The sequence below is a fragment of the Dreissena polymorpha genome, chromosome 3 (genome assembly GCF_020536995.1).
Source record: "Dreissena polymorpha isolate Duluth1 chromosome 3, UMN_Dpol_1.0, whole genome shotgun sequence".
In the NCBI taxonomy this organism is placed as follows: Eukaryota; Metazoa; Mollusca; class Bivalvia; order Myida; family Dreissenidae; genus Dreissena; species Dreissena polymorpha.
This window is the reverse complement of record NC_068357.1, coordinates 133,350,490-133,369,972: the sequence shown is the minus strand read 5'-3', so window position 1 is coordinate 133,369,972 and position 19,483 is coordinate 133,350,490. Positions and strand designations below refer to the sequence as shown.

Genomic DNA, 19,483 nt, shown 5'->3' with positions numbered 1-19,483 from the left:
ATTTGCAACCGCTAGTGGACAATTTGCATGATTGGAATCTTTCTAGATTAATTACGGGGCCGGTAGGTTGCAAACATTTCTAAACAGGTTTCTGCATCACTCGCTCTTTACAAATTAGTCTGAGAGTTACGTGGCGAGGTCAGTTGCAAGCGAACAACTAAGATAAATAGTTTTCAATAAATCGCCTCGCGGTAACTATCGTTAAACAAAACACTCAGAAACCAAGGATTAAATGCAAAATATTTCACCTGTAAAACATTATATCATGTGATATAATAGTAAATGGTACATTTTACACTCAACCTGAATTTGCGCAGGGAAAGAGTTCCGATCGCGGAAGAGTATGCTCCGACATCGTCAATTTACTGCCAATTTACTAAAACGGATCATATGAATTATTATGAATTATGCACACGTGTCAAATTTGAAGCTAAAGGTTCGGTTTATAGTCTTACAATGATGATGGTACATCTTCAGTCTACATTTAAAATTACGCGCCGAGCAGTGTGATATAAGTCGTCCGTGGAGAGGAGCAAGCGTGGAATTACTTTTTTGCTCAGAAAAATTCCAGTTGTCAGAGTGGGATTTTAACCAGGGACCCTCCGATTTCCTGACAAACGACCTACCACAAGGCCGCTGTTCCCTCTATACTCAAACGATCAGGAATTTATACTGAAATTTGATAAATAGCGTTGGATTTTTTTTTCTGTGATATGCCATTTATATTTTGAGTATATACTTGTATACTCTTTTTTGGAAAATGACTGATTTAATTATCGAAATAAATCCCGTCATTACATAAAAATTAAAGCTTCATGTCCTGGTACTCATGAAGAGTGTCTGATTGCTTTACTTTTTATTCGTTTCACCTATGTCACTAACTCTTGTACATTATTTCCAATGTTAACATTAAAGATTTTTAATAAATGTCTCTGCAAGTTTTATTTCCCCTTAGAAAACTTGTTACTTTTAACATTAAAGATTTTTATTAATGTATCTGCACGTTTTATTTCTCTCGTAAAACTTGTTACTTCATAATATCAGAGACATTTCCTTGGTATAGAGGCGGAAATGGTGGTAGTGTTGTGTAAAGAATGAAATCAAATAGTCACAGTACTGTGATATTTTGACAAATAATAGAATATAAACATAATGCACGTACCTTTGTGAAAGCTTTGACAATAAATATATAACGTTCTTATACTTCTTCTTGTGTTTTACCCTTAGGAAAAACATTATTTAGCAAATTAAGTAAAAACGGGGTGTAAATTGTGTTTTTTCCTGTCTGTTCAGATTCCCACTTTTTTTGTTGAAGTTTAGTTGTATACGACTGTGTGCTCTTTGTTATTTGAAGAAAAGGGGTATATTGATTTGCGGAATGTCGGTCGGTCGGTGTGTCGACGGTCTGTCGGTCTGTCTGTCAGTAGACCAGTTCATTTCCGATCAATTACGCGTCAACGAATTGACCGATTGGCTTGATATTTCACATGTGCATTGGACAGTAAATGACCCGTATTGAAATTTGGGTAACAATATCAAAGGTCAAGGTCACTGTCACAATAAATGTGAAACTCGTTTCTGATCAATAACTCGTCAATAAATCGACCGATTAGCTTGATACTTAACATGTGCATTAGCATTGGACAGCAGATGACCCATATTGAAATTGATTGTGGTCACTAGGTCAAAGGTCAAGGTCACTATCACAATAAGTGTGAACATCGTTTCTGGTATGTATAATGATCACGTCAATCATGATAAACCCCGCCTACCATGTTGTATTGCTGCATGCCTATCGCTGCATCTGTGTAGTATTAAACTAGCCATCAAACAGTCCGGTGTTCTCGCGTTGTCTTAAACCCACATACACAACAGTTTCCGATCAATAACTCGTCAACGAATTGACCGATTAGCTTGATACTTCACATGTGCATATGCCTTGGATGTCCACTATTAAAATTGTGGTTACTAGTTCAAAGGTCAGGTTCACTGACTGTTTCTGTGACATTAAGTGTTAAATTGGTTTCCGTTCGATATGTCATACGAGTGATTGGTGTCAAGGCCCTGTTTGGGGGGGGGGGGTGATCTGTTTCTGACCGCGGAGCTCTTGTTTTACTTAGCTTCTTTTATCATAAGGAGCCCTTGTGAATCTTAAAAAAAATTATGAGATATTATTAATGTCATTTTTCCTCCCTTGAAGTGTTTGTAAAAGCACACCTCTGTAAAAACAAAATATCGCCCATGTAGAAGCAAAATCTTCCTCGTATCGACACTTAAAAAATTATGGCAATTTGATTGGCCTTCCTTTAAAGGTGACTGATATTGAACACATTAAAAATAGAGAACTTCAGGACTTTTAGCGCTTTGATTAAGAGGCGGGCTAATAAAAGTAATTGTTCAAAACTTAATAACCATGAACGATAAAGGCACTATGTTTGATGGCTACACTATTTTTGTCACCAGGCAAAAATTTGTTAACATTCTATACTAAGTTTTTCATCAATTCAAACATTTGTTAAGAATAAATTTTCATAAAACGTATGAAAATACTATAGAGCATGATTATTTTCCCTTTTCAATGTACTTATCACGGGGTTTGGAAAGTCCGATAGAGAATAAATTATAAATCGGTATGTATCAAGTCTACACATGTGTGTATTCATTTCTAAATACTCGTTTTCCTAAACGTGTGTGTATTCCTGTCTAAACAAGCGTGTTTATTATTATGTACCACTATATACCTTAATTCGTGTTTATATCGGATAAACAAGTGTATGGAGATACATGTATCTATTGTATTTGTATTTAGAAATAGGTTATGGGGTTCCCACTTTAAATACATGTATCTCCATACCCTTTTTTATCCGATATAAACACGAATTAAGGTATATAGGGGTACCTACTATTATTATTGTATATAAATACGTCATTTATTTAACGTCTTATACAAGGAAATATATAGCGAACTTATTTGCGAGGTATATACAATTTCAATTTCAGACCTGATTGTGGTTTTCGATTTAAGACCTTATTGTGAGATTTGATTGCATTACCTCCCCTACACCCCCCTCATAGTAATTAAAGGAGCCTAGATTGCGGGGTTGTATATAGACCCCGTTTTTTATATTGACCTCGTAAGTACAGTCTGAAAACTACAGAGACCGCGTAACTGGCACTATGTATTGGTATATATATATATATATATATATATATATATATATATATATATATATATATATATATATATATATATATATATACATATATATCTAACATAAAGCCGCTTCCGATTACGTGTAAAATATTATTGATCTATTTGATAATATATTTACAGACATTGATCAGTCTCAAAACATGCGCCTTTGCGTAGGACTTCTAGATGAGATTGAGGAGGATTGCAGAGAAATAACTAATAGTGACCCAGCAATAGTATTCAACCCGCCACGGCTTGCACAATTCGTCAATATAACGGGATTAAATAACGGAACATCGGCAGGAAAGGTCATGACGATCTGCGAGATTAAAATATTTCAGCAAAACGGTATGAACGAATTACTTCAAGTTTGTACTATAAACTTTTGAGGTAAGAAGTAAGATTTTCAGACATAACACCATACATTATCATGAAATTGTAATTTACAAATAACTTGTTTAACAGGGAATTGTCAATTAGGTTGCGAACCAGGATAGAACAGTTCAAAATGTGATAAGGGTAATTTTATATTTTAATTTGTATGATATCGAAAAAGTTGAAAACTCCGGAAGCCTGAAGTTAAGCTTAATTGCAAATCAATACAGACAATATAATTATTTAAATAAATGTGTTACGATAACTAAACTAATAACAGGTATTTATTTAAAACGCAGGACTGAACATTTTCTTTTTTTTTTAATAAAACAAGTAGCACCCAATATTAATATCGGATAATTTCAATTTCGTGCACGAAACAGAACTAAATTAACAGAATACAAAACATAAACCGCCGACTACTGTGGTCTTTGCTCCACCTTTAGCTGGAATTTATGGGACACTAACACTAACTATGCGTGATATATTTTTTATATCAAGGTCAACATGATATATCGGTCATGTGTGGAGGATGGTCATATTAATCGGAATCAAATATAAAGAAATCATTTTTAGTAAAATCGAATCAGTTTCAACAAAACTAACAATTTGATACCAAGATGTAATATATATTGTAAACACAAAATATTTTTACAAATATTAAGCGCGCGTGCTCATGACGTCATTATTCACACGTTAAACGACAAAAGTCATATTCTTTCCCGCTAAAACTGCAGATTTTTAGCGATCTTTTAAATTATTTCTTTAAAATCGGGGACGTAGATGTATGATAAACAGAAAAAAACCAGGTAACTGCCTGATCTTTTTGTAATATATCAGGCTCGGCAAGAATAAAATGACGGCTCGGCAAGCCTCGCCTTTATGTTATTCTAATCCTTGCCCGATATATTACAAAAAGATCAGGCAGTAACCTTGTATTTTCTATATATCATTAAATACAAGCTATATTGCATCACGTGTAATTTAGTAACTGTCCTTATTTTCTTGCGGAAAATAAAGTAAACGAAGACTTTAAGGTCACAGGCTACTAGTGTCTTTGTTACAACAGCCATGGTTTATGTTTAGAAAATGTTGAGTTTTATTTGTCTTAAAGTAGTGTGTTTACCAAATATTTGGAAGTTTAACTGCACAGTAAGTTTTGGTTATTTTGTCGGTTACGTAATGTTTCAGAAGAGAATTATCTAAATGCATCCGCTATATATAAAGAGAGTCAATAATTGTGGTATGCGTGTGTTATTTTCCATTCAATCTTAACTTTAACATACCATGTGTTATCAAAGAATCACGTATATCTGTAATAAGAAGTCATGCCAATAATGGAACCATGTTTAGTTTAGTAATGCTCATATTCATACAGCCATAATATAAAAAGCGATGTTGTTACCGACTATTAGTGTTGAAAATTAACAAATGGTAAAAGATACCGGCTGCTGAACTAAAAAAATAAAATTGGAATAAACATACCGTTATTAATGAACTGGACAGGCCTGAAAAACACATTAGAATGGTGTGATAATAAACTAACTCTCATAGCAGAACATGCGGAATTCACAGACAAAAAATGAGTGTATAGTTGTTACAACGGTATGATGGTCTTGTCAAGCTAATTACGCGTATGCAGTAAATAATGATCGCTGCATTTATTGTATTATTTCTTGTTAAAGATTTGGTTTTGTATAGATATATTATGACAGTTTGAAACATTTTTCATAATTATTTATTTAAAAAAAAAACTGAAGTTAACTTTAAAAGCAATATTTGTATTTAAGTTAATAACGTAGTATTTGTTGGCATGAATTTGTTGTTCCTGGTCGTATTGTTGAAACACATACGATAGACATACAAGACAAGGAAGAAAAAACAATATAAATATCACCATCACATAATGCTTCAGACCAAATATCAAGGATCTGATGGAGCTTCATAATAAGGCATGCCATGATTTGTAATGACTTCGCTATGAAAGTTTAAGAGAAACATGCTACCACCTGGGCGTAGCAAATAAAGAGCATAGGGACGTAAACATGATAGAGGGCCGTCATAAAACATAATTTGACAAATATTAAAATCATATTACCCGTGAAATGCGCTACCAGAGCATGAGGTCACATATCAAATACCAAAATCATGGGCTTTGATTTTATTTATTTTTATTATTTTTTATTTGTTTATATATATATATATATATATATATATATATATATATATATATATATATATATATATATATATATACCCATACACAAATCAGTGTTCCTTTTAGCAAAATCCAAGATGTTAACGCTTTATATGGTATGTTAACATAGACTTAACGAGATACAAAATGATCGTTTTTATTTTAGTGTGGAACAATATATTTCATTTTGAATTCCCGCAACGTTATCTATCCATACGACACACGAACACTAACTTGGTAGATGAATATGTGTTGAATATATTGTCCCGAAAAAAAAGCATTTTGTATCTTGTTAGATTTATGTTACCAGACCACAGCTAGCGTTGAAATTTTGGCTATTGCTATAAAAAGCATTGATTTTTACTTTTCGAAATATTGTACATAATATTCGTTGATTTTTGCGGGTCTATGTGCTTTTAACAGGGTCAATAGTAAATAACTATGAGATCAATTACGTTTAGCTGCGCGACTTCAATGTGTGTTTGTTTATTAGGGTTTACTTAACACATAAATAAAGATCATTCCATGTATAAACCATAATGTTTACATCGACAACACAATTTTATTAATACAGAAAAATATTACATATTGTGGCATTTTCAAAAACAATGTTGTACCGTGTTTCTCACAGTTACTTCTGTTTTGAGCTTTGGATATGTTCCTGATCGTGTTTGTCTGATCGCTTGATGTATGCTAGCCAAAATGCAGTCAAACCTGATAAGAGCGGTCAGTCAAGGGATATGACCAAAGTGGCCGTTGTCAACAGGTGACCGTTGTTTTCGGATCACAATTTTTAGATGGTTGGTCAGTAGGTAGTATTGCTACGTCGTTACCCCACCCAGTCGTTTGCATACAGTGTGAAACAATGGCTCGTTGACGATATCTAAGAATAATAACAGAATTAACTTACTTTGAATAATGCAGAGTAATATCTTAACAATTGATTTAATTTCATATAGTTAAACTTCATCAATGACTTTATCAACGCTAGTATAATTGTTTACTCATGCATCTCATTCATTCGTAAATAAAGCTTGTCACGTGCCATTGACGTCACGACCGAACAAAAGGACATTACGGTATAACCGTTTCGTGCTAATTCAAAGAAAAAGAAGCCAAAACTTGTTAAAATATTTATTTAATTACAAAAGTTGCAATTTAGTGTATATTGTTCCTGAATGAACTATCAGTTATCCTTAGCAAGTGTTGTCTTAAACACCTTATCAGCTATAGAGTTATGTTGACTTCGTCACGCGCTCATGATTTGTCGTTATAAGTGCAGCCGATAATTGCTACTTATACACATTCTTATTGTTACGTGCAACTGTTTCGCTTTTGTTCCTAATTTTTGCGACTCAAAAACGACTGACGCTTGATCGTTGTTTTCAGTTTAAACATGACTTTCGGTCATAGAACTATCACAGGCAATCACAGCTATCAGACGCTTTACCCGCAAAATAGACGGACAAATGATGTGCTGTGTTTTTAATTTTCGCGAGGAGAGACGACTGACGCGTGACCATTGTTTTCAGTTCAAACATGAATTTAAGAGTGGAATATAGTGACCGTTGGCCTTTATGGACAGGTGACCGTTATTCTCAAGTGTCATATAGAGTGATTTTCGTCGGGGAATCCATACTGACCGTTGTCTACAGGTGACCGTTATTCTCAGGTGGCCGTAAGGTCAGTTTCGACTGAACATCCTCTTTTTATATTCGTTACAAATTGCAGAATGCGCAGATGGGACATATGGAGTGTCTTGTCAGGGAAAATGTGGCCATTGTAAAGCCAACTTGACCTGCAGCAAAACCACGGGCGTTTGTCCAACAGGTTGTGAACCGGGCTGGCAGTTTAATACGTGCGACACAGGTAATGTCCAAATGTCCATTTTAATGATGATTATTATGTGTTATTATACTTATACGCTGTTACGAAAATTTCAGGATAAAATGATATCTGTTAACTTCTAACAAACGCTAACTAAACTACTAACAGGTATTTATTTAAAACGCCGGACTGAACATTTTCATTTTTTTAAAAATAAAACAAGCAGCACCCAATATTAATATCGGGTAATTTCAATTTCGTGCTTAAAACAGAACTAAATTAAAATAATACAAAACATAGACCGCCGACTACTGGGGTCTTTTCTCCCCCTTTAGCTAGAATGTATGGGACTATAAAAGCCTCATTTTGAAGTATTTGAAGATCTGTGGCATATTGATTGTCGTGTGTTGTTGTTTGTGGTACTTTGGCAACCCAAATGAATGTATGGTCTGTAAAAAGTAAGAAATTGGGTGTGTGGATGTCATTGAAAATGAATTGTTCAAGCAATCTTAAAATAACCTGGTTAACTAAAGTATGACCATATAATCGTGTTAATCATACCACCGCATTAATATATGCCTGATATAACGTTGCTTGATATATTTTTATATCATAGTCAACATGATATATCGGTCATGTGTGTAGGATGGTCATATTAATCAGAATCAAATATAAAGAAATCATTTTTAGTAAAATCGAATCAGATTCAACAAAACAAACAATTTGATACCAAGATGTAATATATATTTTAAACACAAACTGCAAAAAAACATTTTTTACAAATATTAAGCGCGCGTGCTTATGACGTCATTATTAACACGTTAAACGACAAAAGTCATATTCTTTCCCGCTAAAACTGCAGATTTTAGCGATCTTTTAAATTATTTCTTTAAAATCGGGGACGTAGAGGTATGATGAACAGGAGAAAAGGTAACTGCCTGATCTTTTTGTAATATATCAGGCTCGACACGAATAAAATAACGGCTCGGCAAGCCTCGCCTTTATATTATTCTAATCCTTGCCCGATATATTACAAAAAGATCAGGCAGTAACCTTGTATTTTCTATATATCATTAAATATAAGCCATATTGCATCACGTTTTAAGTATCTGTTCTTATTTACTGCGGAAAATAAAGTAAACAAAGACTTTAAGGCCACAGGCTACTAGTGTCTTTGTTACAACAGCCAAGGTTTATGTTTAGAAAATGTTGAGTTTAATTTGTCTGAAAGTAGTGTGTTTACCGAATATTTGGATGTTAAGCTGCACAGAAAGTGTTGGTTATTTTGTCGGTAAAGTAATGTTTCAGAAGAGAACTATCTAAATGCATCCGCTATATATAGAGTGAGTCAAAAATTGTGGTATGCGTGTGGTATTTTCCATTCAATCTTAACTTAAACATGCCATGTGTTATCAAAGAATCACGTAATATCGGTAATAAGAAGCCATGCCAATAATGGAACCATGTTTAGTTTAGTTATGCTCATATTCCCACAGCCATAATATAAAAAGCGATGTCGTTACCGACTAATAGAGTTGAAAATTAACAAATGGTTAAAGATACCGGCTGCTGAACTAAATAAAAAAAAATGGAATAAACATACCGTTATAAATGAATTGGACAGGCCTGAAAAACACATTAGAATGGTGTGATAATATACTAACACTCATAGCAGAACATGCGGAATTCACAGAAAAAAATGAGTGTGTAGTTGTTATAACAGTATGGTGGTTTTGTCATGCTAATTACGCTTATGCAGTAAATAATGATTGTTGCATTTATTGTATTATTTCTTGTTAAATATTTGGTTTTGTGTAGATATATTATGATAGTTGGAAACATTTTTCATAATTATTTCTTTTTTTTTTCAACTGAAGTTAACTTAAAAGCAATATTTGTATTTCAGTTAATTACGTAGAATTTGTTGGTATGAATAAATACACAATAATTAAGCACGTAGTTATGGATGTTCCTGGTCGTATTGTTGAAACACAAACGATAGACATACAAGACAAGGAAGAAAAAAAGACATAAATATCACCATCACATAATGCTTCAGACCAAATATCAAGGATCTGATGCAGCTTCATAATTAGGCATGCCATGATTTGTAATGACTTCGCTATGAAAGTTTAAGAGAAACATGCTACCACCTGGGCGTAGCAAATAAGGAGCATAGGGACGTGAACATGATAGAGGGCCGTCATAAAACATAATTTGACAAATATTAAAAACATATAACCCGTGCAATGCGCTACCATAGCATGAGGTTAAATATCAAATACAAAAATCGTGGGCCTTGCAGATTTATTGATTTTTATTATTATTTTGTATTTGTTTGTTTATATATATATATATATATATATATATATATATATATATATTTTAAGTAAACCCATAACAAATCAGTTTTCCTTTTAGCAAAATCCAAGATTTTAATGCTTTATATGGTATGTTAACATAGATTTAACGAGATACAAAAGGGTCGTTTTTATTTTTGTGTGGAACAATATATTTCATTTTGAAATCCCGCAACGTTATCTATCCATACGACAAACGAACACTAACTTGGTAGATGAATATGTGTTGAATATATTGTCCCGAAAAAAAGAGCATTTTGTATCTTGTTAGATTTATGTGACCAGACCACAGCTAGCGTTGACATTTTGGCTATTGCTATAAGGAACATTGATTTTTATTTTTCGAAATATTTTACATAATATTCGTTGATTTTTGCGGGTCTATGTGCTTTTAACATGGTCAATAGTAGATACCTATGAGATCAATTACGTTTAACTGCGCGATTTCAATGTGTGTTTGTTTATTAGAGTTTTACTCAACACATAAATTAAGATCATTACATGTATAAACCATAATGTTGACATCGACAACACAATTTTATTAATACAGAAAAATATTACATATTGTGGCATTTTCAAAAACAATATTGTACCGTGTTACTCACGTGTTTTTAGCTGTGGATATGTTCCTGATCGTGTGTGTCTGATCGCTTGATATATGCAAGCCAAAATGCAGTCAAATCTGAGAACAGCGGTCAGTCAAGAGATATGACCAAAGTGGCCGTTGTCCACAGGAGACCGTTGTTTTCGGATCACAATTTTTAGATGGTTGGTCAGTAAGTAGTATTGCTACGTCGTTACCCCATCCAGTCGTTTGCATACAGTGTAAAACAATGGCTCGTTGACGATAACTAGGAATAATAACAGAATTGACTTACATTGAATAATGCAGAATAATATCTTAACAATTGATTTAATTTCATATAGTTAAACTTAATCAATGACTTTATCAGCGCTTGTATAATTTATTACTCATGCATCTCATTTATTCGTAAATAAAGCTTGTCACGTGCCATTGACGTCACGACCGAACAAGTCTAAAAAGCGGATTCACTGTCATAAACCGATAGTACGTTTATTCAGTAAATCCGACAGTTCGTATTACAGTCATTTGAATGTATTTTGAAATAAAGATTGTCGCGTCTCATTGACGTCACGTCCGAACAATTATAAAAGCTGATTTGCTGTCATAAAAGGACATTACGGTATAACCGTTTCGTTATAATTTAAAGAAAAAGAAGCCAAATCTTGTTTAAAATATTTATTTTGTTACAAAATTTGCAATTTAGTGTTCATTTTTCCTGAATAGACGATCACTAATCCTTAGCGCCTTCTTATAACAACAGTCGCCAGCTAAGTGTTGTCTTAAACACCTTATCAGCTATAGAGATTTGTTGACTTCGTCACGCGCTCATGATTTGTCGTTATGAATGAAGCCGATAATTGCTACTTATACACATTCTCATTGTTACGTGCACCTGTTTCGTTTTTGTTCCTAATGTTTGCGACTTAAAACGACTGACGCTTGATCGTTGTTTTCAGTTTAAACATGACTTTCGGTCATAGAACTATCACAGGCAATTACCGCTATCAGACGCTTTACCCGCAAAATAGACGGACAAATGATGTGCTGTGTTTTTAATTTACGCGAGGAGAGACGACTGACGCGTGACCGTTGTTTTCAGTTCAAACATGAATTGAAGAGTGGAATATAGTGGCCGTTGGCCGTTAAGGACAGGTTACCGTTATTCCTAAGTGTAATATAGAGTGATTTTCGTCGCGGGGAATCCATACTAACCGTTGTCTGCAGATGACCGTTATTCTCAGGTGGCCGTTAGGTCAGTTTCGACTGAACATCCACTTTTTATATTCTTTACAAATTGCAGAATGCGCAGATGGGACATATGGAGTGTCGTGTCAGGGAAAATGTGGCCATTGTAAAGCCAACTTGACCTGCAACAAAACCACGGGCGTTTGTCCAACAGGTTGTGAACCGGGCTGGCAGTTAAATACGTGCGACACAGGTAATGTCCAAAACGTCCATTTTAATGATGATTATTATGTGTTATTATACTTATACGCTGTTACGAAAATTTGAGGATAAAAATGATATCAGTTAACTTCTTATTGACATCAACTATTGAATTTGAATTCAGAATTCTGTGATGTATACTCACGATACCTAAATGTAAACGTGGTGTTAACATGTTACTGCAGGTTATAACTGACTTCGCAACCCGTAAATTAATTCTAATGTCAAGAACACACTCCAAAAAGAGCGGTTCCTTTTCAAAACAAAATGTAGCGCGGATTCGGCTGTGTAAATAGACAGGCATTTATAAGCGTAAGGACTAATTGGTATCTCTAACATTTGCGTAAAATACAAATTCGATATACTTTATTAAAATTATTATAGATCTTATATCGGCTTGCGGGCAGGCGGCGTCCAGTGGAAGATGTTCTGCTTATTAACACACATAGATTAAGTCGGATCATCATAAAACTTGATGATAATATTTTTGGGCATTTACTCGTTGTTTAATAACTAGCAAGATCGCCTTAATCACGCATGAATCAAGGCAGTTTAATCATATAAAATGGCCAAGAAATTCATCTTCGCTCTTTTAATAAAAAATAAAAATATGAGCATCATGCAACTTGGTTATAAACTTTGCAATAATTTTTTATTTTCCCAGTTCGACAACAAGCCAGATTGCATGAAGTACTTCTGAAATATGGCCATTCAATAATATAAATAAAAGCCAGCTATTCTTTTCTGCTCTCTGCTCAAAATCAAATATTTTAAATTGAATGATCATCAAACATGGAGAATAATGAGTGTAGGCGTATATGTATTCCAATATTCAATAACCAACCAGATTACCTGATGCATTTCTGAATTATACCAAAAACACCAATGTAGCTTTGATCTCTCTATTACTGAATTAGTTTGAATTGTATCATAATTAAACTTGATCAAAATGTGTGCGGGCAAAATATATCGACCGAGCTCGATAACCACATCAGAAAGTCCTAACCTTTTCTAAATTATGGCAATTGAAGTTTTAAAAATTTGCAATTTTAGCTGTGACCGCTCTAAACCTTAATACTTTTAATCCTAGCATCAGCAAACAAACTTGATGACAATGTTTTGGCCATGTAATCTTTACCTAGTAAAATAACCACAGGGAAGCAGTTAAGAAAATAATTGCTATTGAATAACCATTTTTTTCTTAATTTATGACATCCTTTCCCTAACTCAGATTAACGTTTGGGCTCTTTTTTTAAATTGTTTATAATTTTAACGTTACATTTATAACGTCAGTATATGTTATTAGATCCATAATAATGAACTCTCGATTCTAAACAATCGTAGAACTTCACCATATCGGAAAATCTACTATACACACGTTTCAATGACGTATATATACCTCACTGTTTAAAATGTATCATAATGGTGTATTTGTTTTTGCGCATATTTACAATATGAATGGCACAAATAATTATTTTTTAACTAATTTTTTTAAATATATAAAAATTTGAATTATCCGAACACGTTTCAAAATGCTTGAATGGGACATATGGGTCTGATTGTCTGAACAAATGTGGCCACTGAAAAGCTGGCTCTACATGCGACAAAACCACTGGTATTTGTAAATTAGGTTGCGAACCGGGATGACTGCTCAATACGTGTTCCAAAGGTGAAGTCCAAAATATCATTTACACTATGAAATATGCTTTTTTAGCATAACATGTTAAATGTCAAAGTGATATTTTGAAATTAACCTTACACCAAACGCTGCTATCGATCACGAAACGAATTGTCATGTGACGATTATGTTCTGGAACAATGAGAAAACAAATTTGTTACAACAGATATCTAAAGCTTCAAAAATTCGTCACAAGAACCATTCAAAATGACTAAAAGAAATTGTATGTATCTAACAGTATAAATATAAAGAAGTGAAACTTTAGCTGCTGGAGCAGTATTGAATTCTTATTATAAATAATTAGTTGGTCCTTTATTTAAGGCAAGTGACCAATTGCCCAAACAGTACAAAACAGCACAAAACAGCACAATACAAAACAATATAATCACATATAAGAATAAAGCTGGGTTCACCGCTTTGGAACGATCTATGCAAAGCATTGGGGGTTTCAACCGGATTGAGAGCGCTCAACCTCACACTTGGCCCAGCAATATTCATGATATATTTAAGTGTAAATAAATTTTAACCTCATAGCATTGTAACTCAAATTAAACAATAATAAAAGCGAATTAAAAAGCATTCAATTTAATTACCATTTAATTACTCAACGGTAGACAAGATACCAGAGCAACAGAGTTACAACTTTTTGAGGAACGATGAAATGAGACCACGAACACGTGTCAAATACATTCCTTCTTAATAGAAAAAGATTTAAGAATATAGCGTTATGAAGTTAATATTTCAGATCATCATCGCGCAAATACAGGAAGAAGCAGCAATAATGGGTGTAAAAGATCCATATTACATAGCTTGGTTGTTTATGTGACGGTTAAAAAATAAATCAAACAAGAAACGCCTGTCAGAGAGAAAATATAATTAAAATTAAACGCTTTAAACTCAAATGCCCTATGCATGTAGATTAAAACATTTAAAGTATGTGGTATGAAGCAATATAAAAGCGATGACATCACAAAAATCAATGTAGCCAGGAACAGAGAAAGAGTAACGTATGCCGTAATTGACAAGCAAAGACACGATGACGTGAACAAAATCGAGGGGCAGTGCTGTCACATACAAATAAAAATATTAATGGGGCGGTACTGTAAAATTGAATTACCAATAAGACCAGCTTATGTGATTAACTATTTAAGAATCAAACGTCTAAAATGGTAATTCCATTACTGAGACCAAATTTTAAGAAAACAAAGATATAGGGAATCGAAAACCAACAAGCACGTGTTTTAAGTACGTTAAAATCATATCCTTTTGATAATAATGAGTTTATTAACTTGAAAAGTTTAATATAAACATTTTTTTTAAGATTTTTTAATTTGCGAACACGCTTCAAAACATTTCCATAAAATGATGGGTGGAAAATTCCATTGATTAAATGCCATTTTAAAGAAACATTATATTAAGAAATTAAATCACCATACTTTGAGTGAAATTTAGCGAATTTACTTCTAAGGTTATGATACAAAAAGACTTGTTTTAGCAATTTCTTTGTTAATATACGATTACGATCATTAAAATCTTTAATACAGGAACATGCTCTGGCATAACATACCAACTGCGAAATGTAAATACCATAGGATGGACCTTTATGGATGTTGCTATAGGAACGGACAATTCACAATTTCATATTATAAGTCGTCCCGTTTGTCGTATAAACTAGTTTTAATCATATTATTATTAATAGTTAGATGTAAGTCTAAATACGCAGCGTCTGTATTGGATTGACACGATTTATTTAAAACTAGTTCGTTCGGGTAGATTTTGTGAATATATTGTTCAAAGAATGGGTTATCTAAATTAAGTATGTCATCAATGTACCTACTAGTAAGGTTAAAACATTAAATTAAATCTAGTTGTTTAGTTAGTTTAAGATACTTCTAACATAAAATCGCTTTCATAGCAATATAAAAAACGATCAGCTATAAGTGGCGCACAATTAGTAATCGGAACGCCAATAATTTGTTTGAATCGTTTACCATTACATTCAACGAACAAGTTATCCAGAAGTAAAGTAAGTGCTGCACAAAAGTCAAGACAAGTTCAAATGATGTAATTATCTAATATCTGATAAGTAAAAAAAGCTGTTTTAGTGTTTAAAGCTAGATATGAACACTTCTCTCTAGCAAACGTTTTTTTCAATCAAAGACACAAGTTTGGATTTTATTAAAGCGTGAGGAAGCGTTGTAAATAATGTAGAAAAATCATTAGTGCTTTCTTGTGACACCTTATATGTTTTCTTTTCAATTCTGTCAATTACTTCTAAGGAGTTTTTTATTGACCAAAATAGGTTAATATTACTATTTTCATAAACTTTATTACAATATTTAACTATATGATATCTAATAGCACTCAATGCAGATGTAAGATACACTGATAATTGCTTGGTAGTACAAGACACTGAATTAGCGATAAAACGACTTTTATATGGCGTTTTATGTAATTTAGGTATCCAGTAAAGTGATGGCAATTTCTTGTCAGTAATATTGACTATTACATTAAACTTTTTGCATTCGGCAATATGGTCGGCAATAGAACTTAGAATAACATATTTTTCAACACGAATTTTTACGTAATTAGAAATTAGGTAGATACATATAATTCATGGGGTATTTTTATTTAATTACGTACAGATTAAATCAATTTTTTTCTGTGGATGTTGGTTTAACAAAAAAAAAGTTGAGTAAAGAATGAATCCTAATTACCTAAGGCTGGGCATATTTGACCTAATTCGTTTACCTGAATTCAAGTTGCAGCACATGAATGATCTTAGCTGAGGGAATCGTTTTTTTAAGTTGTTCCATGTACAAAAAGGAGCTGGCGCGTTGATACAATGGAAATTATTTACCAAAATATGTGAACGGCTACTACATGATGCTAAAGACCAAGTACCAAGGTTTTCATGAAGATGTATTTTATGTTAGAATATAATTTTTAATCGTTTTCGACAGAATTTTTGAGAGAAAAAGATTCCAACAGTGCGGGGCCGATTTAGACCCCATGTGCATGGACACTATAGAGGGCTATCAAATGACATTAAATGACAAATATTTTATAATATCTGGGTCTTGCGCTTTCAAATTGTTTTATATGAACTTATTTGATGACCAATACACGATGTTACATGGCCAATACCAAACTCATTGGCCATCATGTTTTACAGGAAGATGTTTCAAGTTTTCACTATTGCTGGACATGATTTGAATAAACTTTGTACACGACAACACAACCCAATTGTAAATATAACCTCTTTATTGCTTTTCGTGTATGAGATTTTTTTAAACATATTATGTCTATATAAATCATGAGCTGCTGTTGAATGACTTTTTTACCTCTTGTGATTTTAAAAAATATGTAAATTTATACCATAACATGTTGAAAACTGCAAATTTAAATCCGAAAATCCGAAAGCAGTCGTAATTCTTTGGAAACATGCGTTAAATCATAGCGGCAGTTATTGATGTATTAACGATCACGTCAGCTTATTTTTCGGTAATAGTTTTAGCGACATCCGCAAAGTGTTGGGAAAATAAGTTCAAATCTTGAACGAAGGAACCACCATACCCGTACCTTTTCATTCTAAGCTTATAAAAAACAGATACACATGTGATATGTTAGAGGTTCACAAGGAAAATTGCTGAGTTTTTCAATACGTTTTACCGGCTACGATTTGGTTGATTGTAGACACGTTTCCCACAGCAGTGTCCAATTGAGTTTAGTTTAAACCTATTTATTTTAGCTCGATTGCATCGAAAGCCTCGGGCGTATTGAAACGCTCCTTAGTCCTTTTCCTGGGCCTAGAACCAGTACTTGGTATCTAAAGAACGCTCCCACAGTGGGGATCGAACACATAACCTCCCGGTCACTAAGCAGACACCTTATCCATTACACCACGGCCACCTCAAATCCAGTTGAGTCTCTAATTGTAAGTCATAGCAGTGATTTCGTAACAAGCATCAATGTATATCTTGCATTGTAACGAAACTGTATAACATTACGCCTATCTGTAACTGAATACCGGTCTTCCAATAAATCATGGTAATTTGTAAAAGTGTGATTTATCCTACATATTACAATAAATGTAGTGTAACATATAGTTAAAACAAAACATCGTAAAAGTCACCATTCACTTTTGCAAAAACAGCCAACCGAATTTTAGATATCACCTTCCGATAAGGTCATTCACCATATTAATATACGCCTATCGGTTTAACAGGGAGTTGAGTTCACAACTCGTTGGTGCTTTTATATAATTCAATGAAAACAAATCATAGGGAAATAATTCTGCCAAATTGATCAGTAACATATTAAGGTCATTACGGCGTGAATGCTTGAGCGAAATAAATAAAGCCATTTAAACTACAACGTTACAGATGGAGAAGCGAATATGTGTATAATCATAAGCATGATACTCATCATTCAGTATTATAAAATTAATTAGCGTCGTTTAAAGTTCCAGAAACTACCAAAATCAGCGAATACTTGGTAAAATAAAGTTATCCCATAAAAAACAGTGTTCCTCAAAGCATAAGTCAAAATGTAAACGATAGATTTGGTCTTGTAACATGTATTTAACGAGATACAAAATGCTCGTTTTCTTTTTTATGTGGGACAATATATTCCATTTCATTTTTTTTGCGACGGAATCCGAAAATTTACGAGCGAACGCGAGATTGGCTTCGAGCAGCGCCGGAAGCATGACGTAGTTGGCATGAATAATCATTATGTTATTAATTATCGGAGCTCAAGCGCGGACCTCCTGCTTTTAGTGATTCAGCAAGAAAAAAAACGAGAGCGCACAAAAATAAAGAAATATATAGGGCAATTATTGCCTGGAAGCGCGTCAAGAAAAGATTGGGGTTTTCCTATGATTTTTGAAGTTGTCCATTAGGTAATAGCGCGCGGACCTAATAGAAAGCCCTTGAAAGTGCGCTCCACATAATTCAAATTAACGCAAGCCGAATTAATCCGATCATGACTCGAGATTATCAGTATCACGAAACAAGAGGACATTGATAAACGATTTTTAGATGCTAAAATGTTGCGTAATGTGATACGTTTTCACACCAATCTTTCTTTGTTTAGGGTTTTCCTATTGTAATTAACCTTCGTATGACACTTTTGTTGTTTGTAGTTTTTATAACGCATAATACTATTAGGCAGTACTTTTTTATCTCTAATTTTAAAATTACTGCATAAATACACACATAATGTAATATCAAACTTACTAATGTTTTTGGTGAAAAACGTTCTTAACATATATTCTTAGTTTTCACTATAAATTGAGTTTTGTTCATTTTGTTGTCGTGTATGCTATATTTAATTCATATACCTAACAAAACTTTAGGATAATTGTATTTGTTAAGAAATATTCATGTTTGTTTTTTTACTTTTCTCTCATACTGTAAGTATTTTAAATATATTATATATACTGGAAATAATGCGCGTATACGGATCAAAATAGCGTGAAAAGCTTGCGCTCTAATTGCTTCGCTCATTTCACTCACAGACAGTGTTTTGTGTAAGTTTAAACTTAATGTTTGCCACCGAAGGGACTTCTGAACACAATAACGAGTGATAAACAGCTGAACAGCATACGCATTTGAGAGTTACCTTACAGAATTCTTTGACAAACTTGAAACTTGAAACTTGCTAATTTGATGAAACGCCTATTTATATAATTATATTCAATGGCGTTGTACAAAACATATATATGTACATAAAATTGATAAAAAAATAAGCGGTATTGATAATATTATGCAGCATTAATTAAAGGATTCATGATCTTAAAATGTGTGATATAAATAAT

At 33.2% G+C, this 19,483-nt stretch overlaps 1 protein-coding gene across 8 annotated transcripts in view; it reads left to right on the top strand.

Moving 5' to 3' along the window:
* Window positions 1-3,338: 3,338 nt before the first annotated feature.
* The window catches only part of LOC127871517 (multiple epidermal growth factor-like domains protein 11), a 177,800-nt gene continuing 161,655 nt past the window's right edge, over window positions 3,339-19,483 (top strand). For all 8 annotated transcript variants that reach the window (XM_052414530.1, XM_052414531.1, XM_052414528.1 and 5 more), the window contains exons 1-2: window positions 3,339-3,541; window positions 11,839-11,976. In XM_052414530.1, coding sequence (XP_052270490.1) covers window positions 3,355-3,541; window positions 11,839-11,976 — 325 coding nt within the window. In that variant the 5' untranslated portion in view covers window positions 3,339-3,354. The remainder of the gene's footprint in view (window positions 3,542-11,838; window positions 11,977-19,483) is intronic.